Source organism: Anomaloglossus baeobatrachus (assembly GCF_048569485.1).
Source record: "Anomaloglossus baeobatrachus isolate aAnoBae1 chromosome 9 unlocalized genomic scaffold, aAnoBae1.hap1 SUPER_9_unloc_1, whole genome shotgun sequence".
Classification (NCBI taxonomy): Eukaryota; Metazoa; Chordata; class Amphibia; order Anura; family Aromobatidae; genus Anomaloglossus; species Anomaloglossus baeobatrachus.
Genome location: NW_027441819.1, coordinates 406,014 through 421,970, shown reverse-complemented (window position 1 = coordinate 421,970; position 15,957 = coordinate 406,014). Strand labels below are relative to the sequence as shown.

The 15,957-nt window shown below is 52.0% G+C and overlaps 1 protein-coding gene across 2 annotated transcripts; it reads left to right on the top strand.

The window, feature by feature from the left end:
- SURF6 (surfeit 6) lies at nt 1-12,338 on the top strand. Of its 2 annotated transcripts, none has more exons than XM_075331871.1 (5): nt 1-190; nt 2,897-2,993; nt 3,315-3,446; nt 3,629-3,708; nt 11,513-12,338. In XM_075331871.1, the coding sequence occupies exons 2-5, from the start codon at nt 2,903-2,905 to the stop codon at nt 12,200-12,202; spliced, it is 993 nt and encodes a 330-aa protein (XP_075187986.1). In that variant the 5' UTR covers nt 1-190; nt 2,897-2,902; the 3' UTR covers nt 12,203-12,338. The 2 variants fall into 2 exon arrangements, with proteins under 2 accessions (XP_075187986.1, XP_075187985.1); XM_075331870.1 differs by having other exon boundaries at nt 2-178.
- The last annotated feature ends 3,619 nt before the right edge of the window (nt 12,339-15,957 follow it).

The window sequence follows — 15,957 nt, the reverse complement described above, 5'->3', positions numbered from 1 at the left end:
GGCATTCCTCGCACTGTTAATCTCAGACCTACATAATAGAATACCGATGCGCTGCTCCTTGTGTTGTGGATGCTGGAGAATGTTCTCTGTGCTCCGACAGTTTAGTCTTAGACGCCACATGATGCTGCTGTCGCCGCGTGAGCTTCACTAGGAGAGAACCCAACAGAACGTGCTGCAGGTGAAAAGCCCGGTACCGACCCGACTCTCCTCTCCGCTCGTCTCCTCTCCTCCTCCGCTCGTCTCCTCTCCTCCTCCGCTCGTCTCCTCACCTCCGCTCGTCTCCTCTCCTCCGCTCGTCTCCTCTCCTCCGCTCGTCTCCTCTCCTCCTCCGCTCGTCTCCTCACCTCCGCTCGTCTCCTCTCCTCCGCTCGTCTCCTCTCCTCCGCTCGTCTCCTCTCCTCCGCTCGTCTCCTCTCCTCCGCGCGTCCCGTCGCCTCCGCGCCTCCCGTCTCGTCGCCTCCGCGCCTCCCGTCTCGTCGCCTCCGCGCCTCCCGTCTCGTCGCCTCCGCGCCTCCCGTCTCGTCGCCTCCGCGCCTCCCGTCTCGTCGCCTCCGCGCCTCCCGTCTCGTCGCCTCCGCGCCTCCCGTCTCGTCGCCTCCGCGCCTCCCGTCTCGTCGCCTCCGCGCCTCCCGTCTCGTCGCCTCCGCGCCTCCCGTCTCGTCGCCTCCGCGCCTCCCGTCTCGTCGCCTCCGCGCCTCCCGTCTCGTCGCCTCCGCGCCTCCCGTCTCGTCGCCTCCCGTCTCGCCGCCTCCGCGCCTCCCGTCTCCTCGCCTCCGCGCCTCCCGTCTCCTCGCCTCCGCGCCTCCCGTCTCCTCGCCTCCGCGCCTCCCGTCTCCTCGCCTCCGCGCCTCCCGTCTCCTCGCCTCCCGTCTCCTCGTCTCCTCGCCTCCCGTCTCCTCGCCTCCCGTCTCGTCCGCTCTCGGCTCGTCCGCTCTCGGCTCGTCCGCTCTCGTCTCGTCCGCTCTGGGCTCGTCCGCTCTGGGCTCGTCCGCTCTCGTCCGCTCTGGGCTCGTCCGCTCTCGTCCGCTCTGGGCTCGTCCGCTCTCGTCCGCTCTGGGCTCGTCCGCTCTGGGCTCGTCCGCTCTGGGCTCGTCCGCTCTCGTCCGCTCTGGGCTCGTCCGCTCTCGTCCGCTCTGGGCTCGTCCGCTCTCGTCCGCTCTGGGCTCGTCCGCTCTCGTCCGCTCTGGGCTCGTCCGCTCTCGTCCGCTCTGGGCTCGTCCGCTCTGGGCTCGTCCGCTCTCGTCCGCTCTGGGCTCGTCCGCTCTGGGCTCGTCCGCTCTGGGCTCGTCCGCTCTCGTCCGCTCTGGGCTCGTCCGCTCTGGGCTCGTCCGCTCTGGGCTCGTCCGCTCTGGGCTCGTCCGCTCTCGTCCGCTCTGGGCTCGTCCGCTCTGGGCTCGTCCGCTCTGGGCTCGTCCGCTCTCGTCCGCTCTGGGCTCGTCCGCTCTCGTCCGCTCTGGGCTCGTCCGCTCTCGTCCGCTCTGGGCTCGTCCGCTCTCGTCCGCTCTGGGCTCGTCCGCTCTCGTCCGCTCTGGGCTCGTCCGCTCTGGGCTCGTCCGCTCTCGTCCGCTCTGGGCTCGTCCGCTCTGGGCTCGTCCGCTCTGGGCTCGTCCGCTCTCGTCCGCTCTGGGCTCGTCCGCTCTGGGCTCGTCCGCTCTGGGCTCGTCCGCTCTGGGCTCGTCCGCTCTCGTCCGCTCTGGGCTCGTCCGCTCTCGTCCGCTCTGGGCTCGTCCGCTCTGGGCTCGTCCGCTCTGGGCTCGTCCGCTCTCGTCCGCTCTGGGCTCGTCCGCTCTCGTCCGCTCTGGGCTCGTCCGCTCTCGTCCGCTCTGGGCTCGTCCGCTCTCGTCCGCTCTGGGCTCGTCCGCTCTCGTCCGCTCTGGGCTCGTCCGCTCTCGTCCGCTCTGGGCTCGTCCGCTCTCGTCCGCTCTGGGCTCGTCCGCTCTCGGCTCGTCCGCTCTCGGCTCGTCCGCTCTGGGCTCGTCCGCTCTGGGCTCGTCCGCTCTCGTCCGCTCTGGGCTCGTCCGCTCTCGTCCGCTCTGGGCTCGTCCGCTCTGGGCTCGTCCGCTCTGGGCTCGTCCGCTCTCGTCCGCTCTGGGCTCGTCCGCTCTCGTCCGCTCTGGGCTCGTCCGCTCTCGTCCGCTCTGGGCTCGTCCGCTCTCGTCCGCTCTGGGCTCGTCCGCTCTCGTCCGCTCTGGGCTCGTCCGCTCTCGTCCGCTCTGGGCTCGTCCGCTCTCGTCCGCTCTGGGCTCGTCCGCTCTCGTCCGCTCTGGGCTCGTCCGCTCTGGGCTCGTCTCGGCTCATCTCGGCTCCTCTGGTGTCGTCCGCTCGGCTCGCCTAGTCTCCTCTGGTGTCGTCCGCTCGGCTCGCCTCGTCTCCTCTGGTGTCGTCCGCTCTGGGCTCGTCTCGGCGGCTCGGCTCCTCTGGTGTCGTCCGCTCGGCTCATCTCGTCTCCTCTGGTGTCGTCCGCTCGGCTCGTCTCGTCTCCTCTGGTGTCGTCCGCTCGGCTCGTCTCGTCTCCTCTGGTGTCGTCCGCTCGGCTCGTCTCGTCTCCTCTGGTGTCGTCCGCTCGGCTCGTCTCCTCTGGTGTCGTCCGCTCGGCTCGTCTCCTCTGGTGTCGTCCGCTCGGCTCATCTCGTCTCCTCTGGTGTCGTCCGCTCGGCTCATCTCGTCTCCTCTGGTGTCGTCCGCTCGTCTCGTCTCCTCTGGTCTCGTCCGCTCGTCTCGTCTCCTCTGGTGTCGTCCGCTCGGCTCGTCTCGTCTCCTCTGGTGTCGTCCTCTGGTGTCGTCCGCTCGTCTCGTCTCCTCTGGTGTCGTCCGCTCGGCTCGCTCTCTTCCGCCCTTCTTGGTTTTCTCCTCATCCTCCTGCCATGTAACTGATCCATGGTATCTGTGCTTGCAGGTGACTATGGCGTCTCTGGCGAGGATGGACTCTTATCTGCAGAGTTTGGGCCGGAAGGTTTGTGCGCAGCCAAGCAAAGACAGGAGACAGAAGGCAGGTAAGGCTGACGCTGCTTCCTCTTCCATCATCTAGCCTACATGCTGATTGTCTCCTTTTAGTTTCCAGACTCGGTGCTGGAGAGGAAAAGCGGGGTTAATGCTGCTCTGCCGCCGAAAGAAGAGATTGTTGGCATTAACCCCGCTTCTCCTCTCCAGCACCGAATCTTAACCCACGTGGGTCTCGCCATTACTTTACATTCATAGGGTTTCATAGACTTTCACGTCCCCATTAGGTGAGTGTAATATCGTGCATATTGCAGAGTTATATCTGTGAGACCCTATTTACGCTCCTTTTTCTCAGTTTTTCACTTAATTTCCAGACTTCAGAGACCCCCAGTCCAGCGACCCCAAGAAGAAAAGGAAGAAGCAGACGAGAAAATTGCACACAGAATGGGGAGTGCCAGGAAAAGACCCCAAAGCTATGGTGACTCTCCCCACAGCACAGAGGACAGGTGATTGCGGAGGAGGGGTGGGTGGCAGCAGCTTTTGGTGTGTGTGGGCCATCCATGTAACATATGAGGGTGTCCTGCATTGTATTTATATATGGGCAGTGAGTGAATGCTGCTGTACATATGTGGGGGAGAGGTGAACGCCGTTATTGGGGTGTCTTTGTCACCTTTCTTATTTCCTGTAGACCCAGTTCTGAGCTCCTTCTCCACAGTGGACTTACTAAGAAAACGCCTCCATGACAAGATTGAGGAGTCTCGGTGTCAGGTGAGGACGAGTCCACCAAGAGTGTATAGTCATTGGTCCTCACCCCGCGGGGCACAGTCAGTGGTGTGTCCTCACCCCGCGGGGCACAGTCAGTGGTGTGTCCTCAGCCCGCGGGGCACAGTCAGGGGTGTGTCCTCAGCCCGCGGGGCACAGTCAGGGGTGTGTCCTCAGCCCGCGGGGCACAGTCAGGGGTGGGTCCTCAGCCCGCGGGGCACAGTCAGTGGTGGGTCCTCAGCCCGCGGGGCACAGTCAGGGGTGGGTCCTCAGCCCGCGGGGCACAGTCAGGGGTGGGTCCTCACCCCGCGGGGCAGTCAGTGGTGTGTCCTCAGCCCGCGGGGCACAGTCAGGGGTGGGTCCTCAGCCCGCGGGGCACAGTCAGGGGTGGGTCCTCAGCCCGCGGGGCACAGTCAGGGGTGGGTCCTCAGCCCGCGGGGCACAGTCAGGGGTGGGTCCTCAGCCCGCGGGGCACAGTCAGGGGTGGGTCCTCAGCCCGCGGGGCACAGTCAGGGGTGGGTCCTCAGCCCGCGGGGCACAGTCAGGGGTGGGTCCTCAGCCCGCGGGGCACAGTCAGGGGTGGGTCCTCAGCCCGCGGGGCACAGTCAGGGGTGGGTCCTCACCCCGCGGGGCAGTCAGTGGTGTGTCCTCAGCCCGCGGGGCACAGTCAGGGGTGGGTCCTCAGCCCACGGGGCACAGTCAGGGGTGGGTCCTCAGCCCGCGGGGCACAGTCAGGGGTGGGTCCTCAGCCCGCGGGGCACAGTCAGGGGTGGGTCCTCAGCCCGCGGGGCACAGTCAGGGGTGGGTCCTCAGCCCGCGGGGCACAGTCAGGGGTGGGTCCTCAGCCCGCGGGGCACAGTCAGGGGTGGGTCCTCAGCCCGCGGGGCACAGTCAGGGGTGGGTCCTCAGCCCGCGGGGCACATGGACATTCTGCATAATTTGTTACAGCTGTGTGCCCTTGTGTAATTAAGAGGGTCATGTACTTATTGATATATAAAAACAACATAAAGGAAGTATACGTATAGTATATATATAAAATATTTATTGATAATTAAAATACATGACAAGAAAACCAATAATAAGTGTTCAGTCTGGTGCTACATGGGAAACGTGGATTCATTCACATCAGGAGCCTAAAGCTCCGCATACAGCACAAACAATTATATAAATCACTATCGGCTGCAGGTTGTAAAGGGCCTGTGCATTCACAGCATGAGATTGGGAAACAGCTATCATATATATGTGTGTATGTATCGTATTTTTCGCTTTATAAGACGCACCTCAAACTTAGACATAAACAAAGGTAAAAAAAAAAAAAAGAAAAATGGGGTCCGTCTTAGGCTGTGTCCACGGGAGAATGTAGCTGCGGATTTTTCTGCATCAAAATCCGCAGCTTTCCCGCAAAATCCGCACCTTTTCAAAGGTGCGGATTTTGGTGCGGATTTTTTTTTTTTTCTTACCAATTTTAAAGCCAAAATCCGGATGAAAATCCGCAACAATAATTGACATGTTGCAGATTTTTCCGGATCAAAATCCGCACGAAATCCGCTGCGGAAAAATCCGCAGCGTGGGCACAGCATTTCCAAAATGCCATAGAAATGGCTGCGAAGTGCCTGAGCTGCAGATTTTTGGGAAATCCGCGGCTTTTCCGCGAGAAATCCGCGGCAAAATCCGCATATTTTCCGCAGCGTGGGCACATAGCCTTATACTCCGGTGTTCTCTTACCGGAGGGGGGCAGCAGTGGTGGTGAAGCGGGGTCACAGGAGCCAGAGGTTGTGCTGGCAGGCACAGTGGGTCAGTGGCAGCGGGGTCCGTGGTGGCAGGTGCCGTAGCGTCCGTGGTGGCAGGTGTCGTGGCGTCCGGGGTGGCAGGAGTCGGGGGGTCAGTGGTGGCAGGAGCCGCGGGGCCCGTGGTGGCGGCAGCAGTAGTGAAGTGGCGGCGGGTGAGTTGTGCAGCAGGTCGATGCAGTGAGTGTCCGCGGTCCCGGTTCAAATGATCGCGCCTGGAGCGGCGCATGAGCAGATGGAGCTCTCATCGAAGAGCTCCATCTGCACACGCGCCCGCTCCCGGCGCCATCATTTGAAACTGGGACCACGGACAAACTGGGTAAGGCTACTTTCACACATCCGGTTTGAGCACTGCAGCTCAATCAGGCTGTGAAACCTATGCAACGGATGCGGCGAAAACACTGCATCCTTTGCATAAGTTTTTACATGCGGCCCGTCCGTTTTTTTCCGGTTGCTACTGAGCATGCGCAGTGGAAGAAACCGCATGCGGCGGCCGGATGCGGTTTTTGCCGTATCGCGCCGCATCCGGCGTCCATAGGCATGCATTGAAAAATGCGCTGCAGCGTCCGGATGCGGCGCAATGCGTTTTTTTTGCCGGAGCAAAAAACGTGCCAGGGAACGTTCCGGCCGCCGCATCGGCTAAATCTGCCGCATGCGGCAAAAACCGGACTGAACACAAGCCCATGCGGCGCCAATGCAAGTCAATGCTGGAAAAAACGAAACCAGCGTTAAAAAAACGGTCTCGTTTTTTCAGCAGAGCGCCGGATTGTGCCGCACTGCTGCAGCCGGATGTGTGAAAGTAGCCTAACTTGCTGCACAGCCGCCTGCCCCGCACGCACAGAGTGGCAGCCAGCAGGCTGCCTGCCCACCCTGCGTGCAAGCGGCCGGGTACCTGTGCCCGCACACAGCACCCGGCCAATGCCCGCACACAGGACACGGCCAATGCCCGCACACAGCACCCGGCCGCCGGCCGCACACAGCACCCGGCCACTTGCACGCAGCCACAGGCACCCGGCCGCCCGATCGCCGCACGGACAGGACCCCCGGGTACCGCTATATTCGGATTATAAGACGCATCCCCCCATTTTCCTCCCAAATTTTTGGGAGGAAAAGTGCGTCTTATAAAGCAAAAATGTATGTATATTTGACACTACCCACAGTGTGTCCACCCATATCCTGTCCACCGCCATTAACTTGAGAACGGCGGCAGCTATAGGCATAGAAGTGATGTCTAGGTATAGTAAAGTAGCCATGTGCTACGCAATGAAACCACCTATAGCGCCACCTGGTGGAAAACAACGGAGTTAGCATTTTTATCTCGAAAACGGAACGAGATAGAGAAAAAAAGTGAATTACAAAGTTGTAGGGCATCGTCAAGTCAATACGAATCGACACCTTGCATACAGAAATGCTATGATATGAAACCCATGACCCCCCCCCCCCAACCCTCCGAAAAAAACATTGAATGCTGGTCACGCATATGGCGCTCATTTAACTTTGATGCTCTTGGTGGCCCCCGTCAGCTGCAATGCACATCTGGCCTCTGCACAGCATACTGTATCTTGCTGCACGCTGTGCAATATGGTAGGTGACACGTTTGCACAAGCCTCTGTGATACGTCGTCGTAGGTCCTGCAATGTTGGTGGAGGGGTCGCAATACACCTGCTGTTTGATGTGACCTCACAGAAAGAAGTCCAATGGGGTCAGGTCAGGTGAGCGGAGGCCACTCCACACAGCCACCATACCCAATGACTTGTAGGAAGGTCTCCATGAGGTATCACTTCACGTCCGCAGCCTTGTGAGTTTCACACGTTCTAATAATAGCATTTCTGTATGCAAGGTGTCTATTCGTATTGAAGTGATGATGCCCTACAACTTTGTAATTCACTTTTTTGCTCTATCTCGTTCTGTTTTCGAGATAAAAATGCTAACTCCGTTGTTTTCCACCAGGTGGCGCTATAGGTGGTTTCATTGCGTAGCGCATGGCTACTTTACTATACCTAGACACCACTTCTATGCCTATAGCTGCCGCCGTTCTCAATTTAATGGCGGTGGAGAGGATATGGGTGGACACACTGTATATAGTGATCTGGCAAAAATGAATAGACCACTGCACAATTGTCAGTTTTTCTTATTTTTCTCTTTTATATTTTTGAGTAAAATGTGAATTGCTCTTTTATTCTATAAACTACTGACAACGTCTCCAAATTTCCAAGCAATACATTTTATATTTAGTTTCTGAAAATGAGAAATGGTGAAAATAACAGAACAATGCATTGCTTTCACCTCAAATAATGCAAAGAAAACAAGTTTATCATCATTTAGACCCAACAATACTAATAATGTTTTACCTCAGGAAGATTCAGAAATCAATATTTTGTGGAATAACCATGATTTTTAATCCCAGCTTTCCTGCGTCTTGGCTACTTTCCACCAGTCTGTCACACTGCTTTTGGGTGACCTTATGCCACTCCTGGTGCAAAAATGTAAGCAGTTCTTCTTTGTTTGATGCCTTGTGGCTATCCATCATCCTCTTGATTACATTCCAGAGGTTTGAATGAGGTTCAGGTTTGGAGATTGGGCTGGCCAATCTTGGATGAGGGTTTAGCAACTCAGGTGATCAGTAAGGTGGAATTTGATTTTCTGTATCAAAAAGACGCAGTTATGGCTACTTTTTACTGCCTTCCCAAGGTCCATAAGGGTCTATACCCTTTAAGGGGTAGACCCATTATATTGGAAATTGACAGTTTAACTCAGAATTATGGGATTTATCTGGGCAAAATCTTGAAACCTTTTGTATCGGCTTTACAATCATTCGTAAAGGATACACCTGATCTGCTTCGTAAATTAGGCGGTTTGTCGGTGCAAAATGGGGCTCTCTTGGGCAGTATAAATGTTGAAGCCCTGTATTCATCTATACCGCACTCCAAGGGTTTGGAAGCGGTTGAATATTTCTTGAATACTCAGGGCCGCCAGTATCACAGTATCAGGCACATAATAGATTTGTCCTTAAACTATTGGACTTTTGCCTGAGGAGGAACACCCTTATTTTTGATGGCCGGATCTATCACCAGCTCAGGGGCACAGCAATGGGGAGCCCATGTGCTCCCACATATGCTAATTTACTTGTGGGCTGAAACCCATATCTGCAGGAGAGAAGTGGAGGATGTCGCGTATAACTTTGAGGTGTGGGCCTTCTACATAGATGACATCTTCATCGTGTGGACGGGATCTAGGATGGCGTTGTTGGACTATGTGGCGGGCCTTGATTGTAATGACATCGGCCTCAGGCTTACTCATGTTATCGAGGAGAGGTTTCCTAGATACCTAGGTACCTTTCCTAGATATCCTCATACAGAAGGATACTAATGGGGAGCTACACACCTCCACTTTCTATAAACCCACGGCCACAAACTCTCTCCTCAGATGGGAAAATAGTCATCCCTTCCATCTGAGGAGAGGTATACCAAAAGGACAGTTCCTCCGATTACAGAGGAAATGTACAAACAAACGGGTCATTGAAAGTCAGGCAAAAGAGCTTCGTGATAGATTTATGGGACATGGTTATCCCCATGAGGTTCTTAAGAAGGCCTATCATGAGGCCAAGAATGTCTCTAGAGCGGAACTGGTGGCAATAAAGGAAAAATCCCCTACCCGGGACGGTACTACCCGTTTTATCACCACTTATGATAATGGAACCCTGGAGGTCCGTAAAATTTTTGAACTGGTCAATCTTGTTAATGGACAAGGATGTTGTTCCTCTACTTCCCTCTCGACCATTGATGACTTACAAAAAAGGATGATCTCTCTGTGACAGGCTGGTTCACAGCCATTTCGAAAGACCTAAGGAGACCAATTGGTTAACTACGGAAGTATAGAGGTTTTTCAAATGCTCGAAATGTGTAGCATGTCCCTACGTAGGAAGAACTTCAGAAGTAATGTCCTAGGTAGGGACTTTGAGATACGCCACTTGATTAATTGCCGGACCCAAGGAGAAATTTACAAAGCCACATCTATTTGTGGAATGGAGTATGTGGGAAAGGCCATCCGTGAATTTAGACGAAAAATAGGGGACCATCTTCTGGACATTAATAACGAGGGATAAGCCAATAGCAAGACATGTGTGGGATATCTTTGTAAGTCTATGCATACTGTGTGCTATTTGGCCATTTTGATAGCCTAATATTTTGGACACTATCTGTACCTCAGTGTGCTTGTATTCGTAGGACCTCTCTTTCTCTCTACAGTGGGCATTACTTATAATACACAACTATTTAGGAACAGAAACTTTACAGCGTGTAAATTTGCACTAAGCATATGATTCTCTCCCTGTAGCTCATCATGGAAATGTTCCCTCCACATCTGCATTTAATATTGTATCTGTGGATTGTTGTCCTTTGAGCACGGTCTCCTCATATGCCGTAATATAACATACATGTGATAACATGCACACGTATGATGGGTAGCCCTCTAATGCACGGGCACTTTATCACATGCCCATCTGCACTAAGCGCATAGACTTTTTTTTTCTGTTTATAGCTGTTCCAGGCATGATTTAGTCTTATATGAGACTGTGCCTCTAGATACTGCTCTGTTATGATCCGGAATCATGGAAGACAACCCTAAATCATTGGTAAAAGGTGACAAGAGCATTGGCAACTAATCTGGCCGCCATCCCCTTACTAACCATCAACACTAGAAGTAGCCGAGGGGTGAACTAACATCCTGTGCACCGCGAACCCAGCCGGAGAACTAGCTATCCTAAAGGAAGGAAAGATGAATAACTCTCTGCCTCAGAAAATAGATAAAGAGTAGCAAGCCCCCCACATTCAAAGACCGCGGTGATATAGGAAATACAATACACAGATAGATGATAGGATTAGCAAAAGGTGAGGCCCTACTGACTAAATAGGACAGGACAGGAAAGGGACTGATGGTGGCCAGAGAAAAACCCTGCAAAAATCCAACAACCTGATGCAAAAAAGCCCTCAGATCGCTAGATCTGAACTCCGTCCTATACCAGGTGCTCTTGTCATACCAATGAACAGAAAGCAGGAACCATTACAAATTCAAGAAGCAACAAACACATGGACTTATAGGAGCAATATTCCAAACATAGCTGCAGGGAGCTTTCCAGCTAAGCAACAGAGAGGGAAGATCCCTGCATGCAAATAAACTGAAAACAACCACAGCAAATGACAAACTCAGATAAGAACAAAAAGAACCAAACAAAAATAAAGAGCCAAGCACTTATCTGGGGTAGATGTGGTGTGGAGCAGAATGAAGCAGGCTGGCGAACAAAGAACAACTGGCATAGCCTGCTAGCAGACCAGGGTTTAAATAAGCAGAGAGTTGGCAATGGAAACGCCCATTGCTCAACACACCTGGTCTCTGTCCAAACCTAATTAGCTGTAGTACCCAGGCGTTGCCCAGGATAGTAACTGTCTCTGTGTCTCTCTCCCAGTCGCTGTCTGTCTCTTTCCTTTTCTGTCTGTTTCTATCTGTCTGTATTTGCAGCAGTCTATCTGGCTCCATCTCTGTGTCTCTTTCTATCTCTGTCTCTCTGTGTGTGTCTTTCTGTCTGTCTCTTTGCTTGGCCGTCTCTTTGCCGGGCCGTCTCTCTCTACCGACATCTTATTACCTCACGCATAAGCGTCCTATACTAACAGTTTATTTTGTTCCTATAGCAACCACTGACAGTTGCTATTAATAACCTGCAGCTCCCAGCTCCATTCAGTTTAATGGAGGCAGGATTTTTGTAGAATAACTGTAAAGCATGGGGTTAAATTTAACTGCTTGTAAGACGTCCCGGCAGTCATTTATCCAATTGTTTGTGCTGTATGCAGAGCTTTGGGCCCATGATAATGTGATTGAGTCCACGTTGCTCATGTAGCACCAGACTGAACACTGATAACTGTTTTCCTTGTCATGTATTTTAATTATCAATAAATATTTTAGGCCGTATACTGCCTTTTGTTTTTATTCTACATAATTGGTGACTGTTTCCGTCTTTCCGGTCGCAGATTTCCAACAAAACTCTCTCAGCTGAAGAAATTGAGAAAAGACGACAAAAGCGGAAGCAAGAGCGAGAGCGAAAGAAGAGGAAGAGGAAGGAGCTGAAGGTGAAGGCCACAGAGGAGGCCACAGAGGAGACCCCAGAGCAAGAAGCCACCTCTGAGGAGACCTCAGGCCATGTGACTGAGGGCAAGCTCCAACCCCCACTTGTATTCAATAAGGTGGTTGCCCATGATGAACCTCTGAATAAGGTGATGAGGAAGAAAGAGAAGAAGCAGAGTGTGAAGGGCAACATCACGCCCATGACGGGCAAGAACTACAAGCAGCTCCTGAGCCGCCTGGAGGCCCGAAAAAGCAAACTAGAGGAGCTGAGGGTTAAAGATCAGGACAAAGCCAAGGACTTTGAGAACAAGATAAAGTGGACTAATGTGCTGTACAAAGCAGAGGGCCTGAAGATCAGAGATGATGAGGGGCTGCTGAAGACCGCCCTGAAAAGGAAAGAGAAGCGGAGGGAGCAGAGGAAGAAACGCTGGGACAAGCGCGTTCAGAACACGGCAGACAAGATGCAGCAGAGACAAGACAAGCGGAACCGCAACATCAAAAAGAAAAAGACAGCCAAGCTCGAGAAGAAGAAGAATCGGGCTCGCAAGCGGGGACGAATCATGCCCGAGGACTTGGCCAAGGCCAGCGTGAAGTGATGCATGGGACTAGTCATAGGTACGGCGTCCCCTCCGGGAGGGGGAAGAGTAACGTTTGAGATGATGTTGAGGCCCTTTTGTGGATATTTTTATATTTAACATTGTGAAATAAAGGCCTGATAAGACCTTTGGGTGACACTGCAGGCCTCGGCTGCCTCACACACTTGTCCGCCTGTTCTGGGTGGTATGGTTTGGTGGAATATTAATCCCTACAGAGGTTTCTTTACTCCCCACAGGGCAGCAGATAATTACAATCCCTGTGTGCTGACAGAACAGATGAATTCAGCAGCGCATCGACATGAATTGTGCGCAGATTGTAGAGGTAATGGGGTCCTCTGCCCATAGCCTGCCCCTCGTCAGACAACCCCCTGACTAATGGCCTGGGCATAATTGTCTAACCGCTGCTTCCCAAATCTGCAGGATGGCAATTTACACTGCAGTTCCCGCTGTTCAAAGTCAACGGATGCAGCAGATCCACCCGGCCTCAACATAAGTGCAGCGCAATAAAGGAGAATATCCTCAAAAAGTGAATTTATTTCAGTAATTCTGTATAAAAAACGCATGTATTCTATAGAGTCATTACACACAGAGTGATCTATTCCTATAATATAGCCATTAAACACAGAGGGATCTATTCCTATATAGTCATTACACACAGAGGGATCTATTGCGGTGGAGTACGTTACTTATGGTATTGACTGACACCAATGTCCCCACTGCCATGAGATCTTCCCGGAGCTCCTTCCTTGTTGTCCTTGGGTTAGCCTTGACTCTTCGGACAAGCCTGGCCTCGGCACGGGAGGAAACTTTCAAAGGCTGTCCAGGCCGTGGAAGGCTAACAGTAGTTCCATAAGCCTTCCACTTCCGGATGATGCTCCCAACAGTGGAGACAGGTAGGCCCAACTCCTTGGAAAGGGTTTTGTACCCCTTGCCAGCCTTGTGACCCTCCACGATCTTGTCACTGATGGCCTTGGAATGCTCCTTTGTCTTTCCCATGTTGACCAAGTATGAGTGCTGTTCACAAGTTTGGGGAGGGTCTTAATTAGTCAGAAAAGGCTGGAAAAAGAGATAATTAATCCAAACATGTGAAGCTCATTGTTCTTTGTGCCTGAAATACTTCTTAATACTTTAGGGGAACCAAACAGAATTCTGGTGGTTTGAGGGGTTGAATAATAAATGACCCTCTGAATAAACTTTTCACAATTTAAAAAAAAAAAATAAAAAAAGAAATAACATTCTTTTTTGCTGCATTTCACACTTCCAGGCTGATCTACAGTCCAAATGTCACAATGCCAAGTTAATTCCGAATGTGTAAACCTGTTAAATCTGCAGGGGGTTGAATACTACTTGTAGGCACTAATATATATATATATAGTCATTACACACAGAGGGATCTATTTCACGTGTTTATTATATAGAGTCATTACACACAGAGGGATCTATTCCTGTATATTATATAGACATTCCACACAGGGATCTATTCCTATATATTCTATAGAGACATTACACACAGAGGGATCTATTCCTATATATTCTATAGAGACATTACACAGGGATCTATTCCTATATATTCTAAAGTCATTACACACAGAGGGATCTATTCCTATATAATCTATAGAGACATTACACACAGAGGGATCTATTCCTATATAATCTATAGAGACATTACACACAGAGGGATCTATTCCTGTATATAATATAGAGACATTACACACAGAGGATCTATTCTTATATATTCTATAGAGAGATTACACACAGAGGGATCTATTCCTGTATATAATATAGAGACATTACACACAGAGGGATCTATTCCTGTATATAATATAGAGACATTACACACAGAGGGATCTATTCCTGTATATAATATAGAGACATTACACACAGAGGGATCTATTCCTATATATTATATAGTCATTACACACAGAGGGATCTATTCCTGTATATAGTGTGTCACTCCGGGAACGATGAACAGCAACTTAACCTGCGTCCTCCGGCAACGAGGTGGGCGTGTCGTTAATGCGGCTGGTCTCCGCCCCTCCGCTTCTAGTGGTGGCCCGCTGTGTGACGGCGCACGAACCTCACCCTTAAAAAAGAGGTTGTTTGCTGCCCACAGCGACGTCGCTAGGAAGGTAAGTATGTGTGACGCGTCCTAGCGATATTGTGCGTCACGGGCAGCGATTTGCCCATGACGCACAAACGACGGAGGCGGGTGCTTTCACGAGCGACATCGCTAACGATGTTGCTGCGTGTAAAGAGGCCTTAAGGAAATCCTGAAAACATGACCTGTTGGGGGCCATGAGGACTGGAGTTTGGGAAACCCTGCCATAGAGAAAGACGTGTTTAGGTAATAATCAGTACAATACTTTCCCCACTCCACAATTTTCCTGGATTGCCAATCCACTACAGGATTATGTTTCACCAACCAGGGTAGACCCAGTACAATGGGAGTGGGAAGGCCCTCCAGGACATAGCAAGAAATTACTTCACAATACAGGGGTCCTACCCTCAGTCTTATATCACGTACAATCTGTGTTGGGCATCCCTGGGAAAGCAGCACTGAGTCTATGGCATAGATGAAGATGGGATTAGGTAACATATTGCAGGTGAGCCCATGAGTTCTTACAAACAGGGCATCCACCATGCTGACTCCTGCTCCACGGTCCACAAACATATACATTTTCATCAGTTCTGCTCTCTAGCATCACCTCTGCTGTCAGGACAAAAAGAGAATTACATGTAGAAGACAAACACACACACACTTTGTCCATCCCCACATCACCAAGGGTCAGCCAAGCCCCAGATGTTTCTTTTTGCTTAAAAATCGAGGGCCAGGCTCCAATAAAATAAACTTCTTTACCACAAAAAAAGTTTTATAGCAGATTTCAGTGAAAACATGTGAAGTAGTGGCTGCATGGGCTCCTCCAAACCCATGAGTGACTGTTCTCCCACAGCTTTCACCCCCGACAATGGCGTGCTGCCCCGAGGTAGGGTCTCCAGGGAAAGTGGTCTAACCAGTCTGTCGGAGGCATCTATCCACATGTATAGCCAAGGACATGGCGGCCTCCATGGTCTTGAGGGTTTCATAAGTCAGCAAGGCATCTTTCAACCTCTCAGAAACTCCCTGACAGAATTGGCTTCTAAGAGTCAGATTATTCCTCTTGGTATCGGTGGCCATCTATGAAATTCAGAGCAATAAGTCGCCGCTGACCGATCTCCCTGCTGGAGGTGATGCAGCCTAGACTCAGCGAAGGAGACTCGGTCAGAATCATCAGAAATGAGACCCAAGACCTCAAAAAATCCATCCACTGACCGGAGACAACTGAAGCCATGTGGCAACGAGAAAACCCAGGATTTTGGATCCCCTGTAACAGTGAGATCACAATCCCCACCCACTGGTCCTGAGGAGAAGGCCGAAGCCTAAAGTACAATCTACAGGTCTCCTTGAACACTAACAATTTGTCTCTACCCCCTGAAAACCCATCAGATAGAGCAATCTTGGGCTCTGGATGGGCCTGCCAAACCCGCAGAATCTCCAAAATCCGGAGTCTGCGACCGCAGCTGTAGCTGAACAGTTAACGTAAAGTCTAAAACCTTCAGGGCGAGACAATGATGCCGCAGAACCAGAAAAGTGACTTGATCTATGGAAGAAACAAACAAAAAAAACCTCAACAACAACCAAAGAAGAAAAAAAAAAACGTGTTTTTTTTTCTGTGGCTGGTGATCATGTCACGCTAGGTAGGGGCAAGTACCAAGCG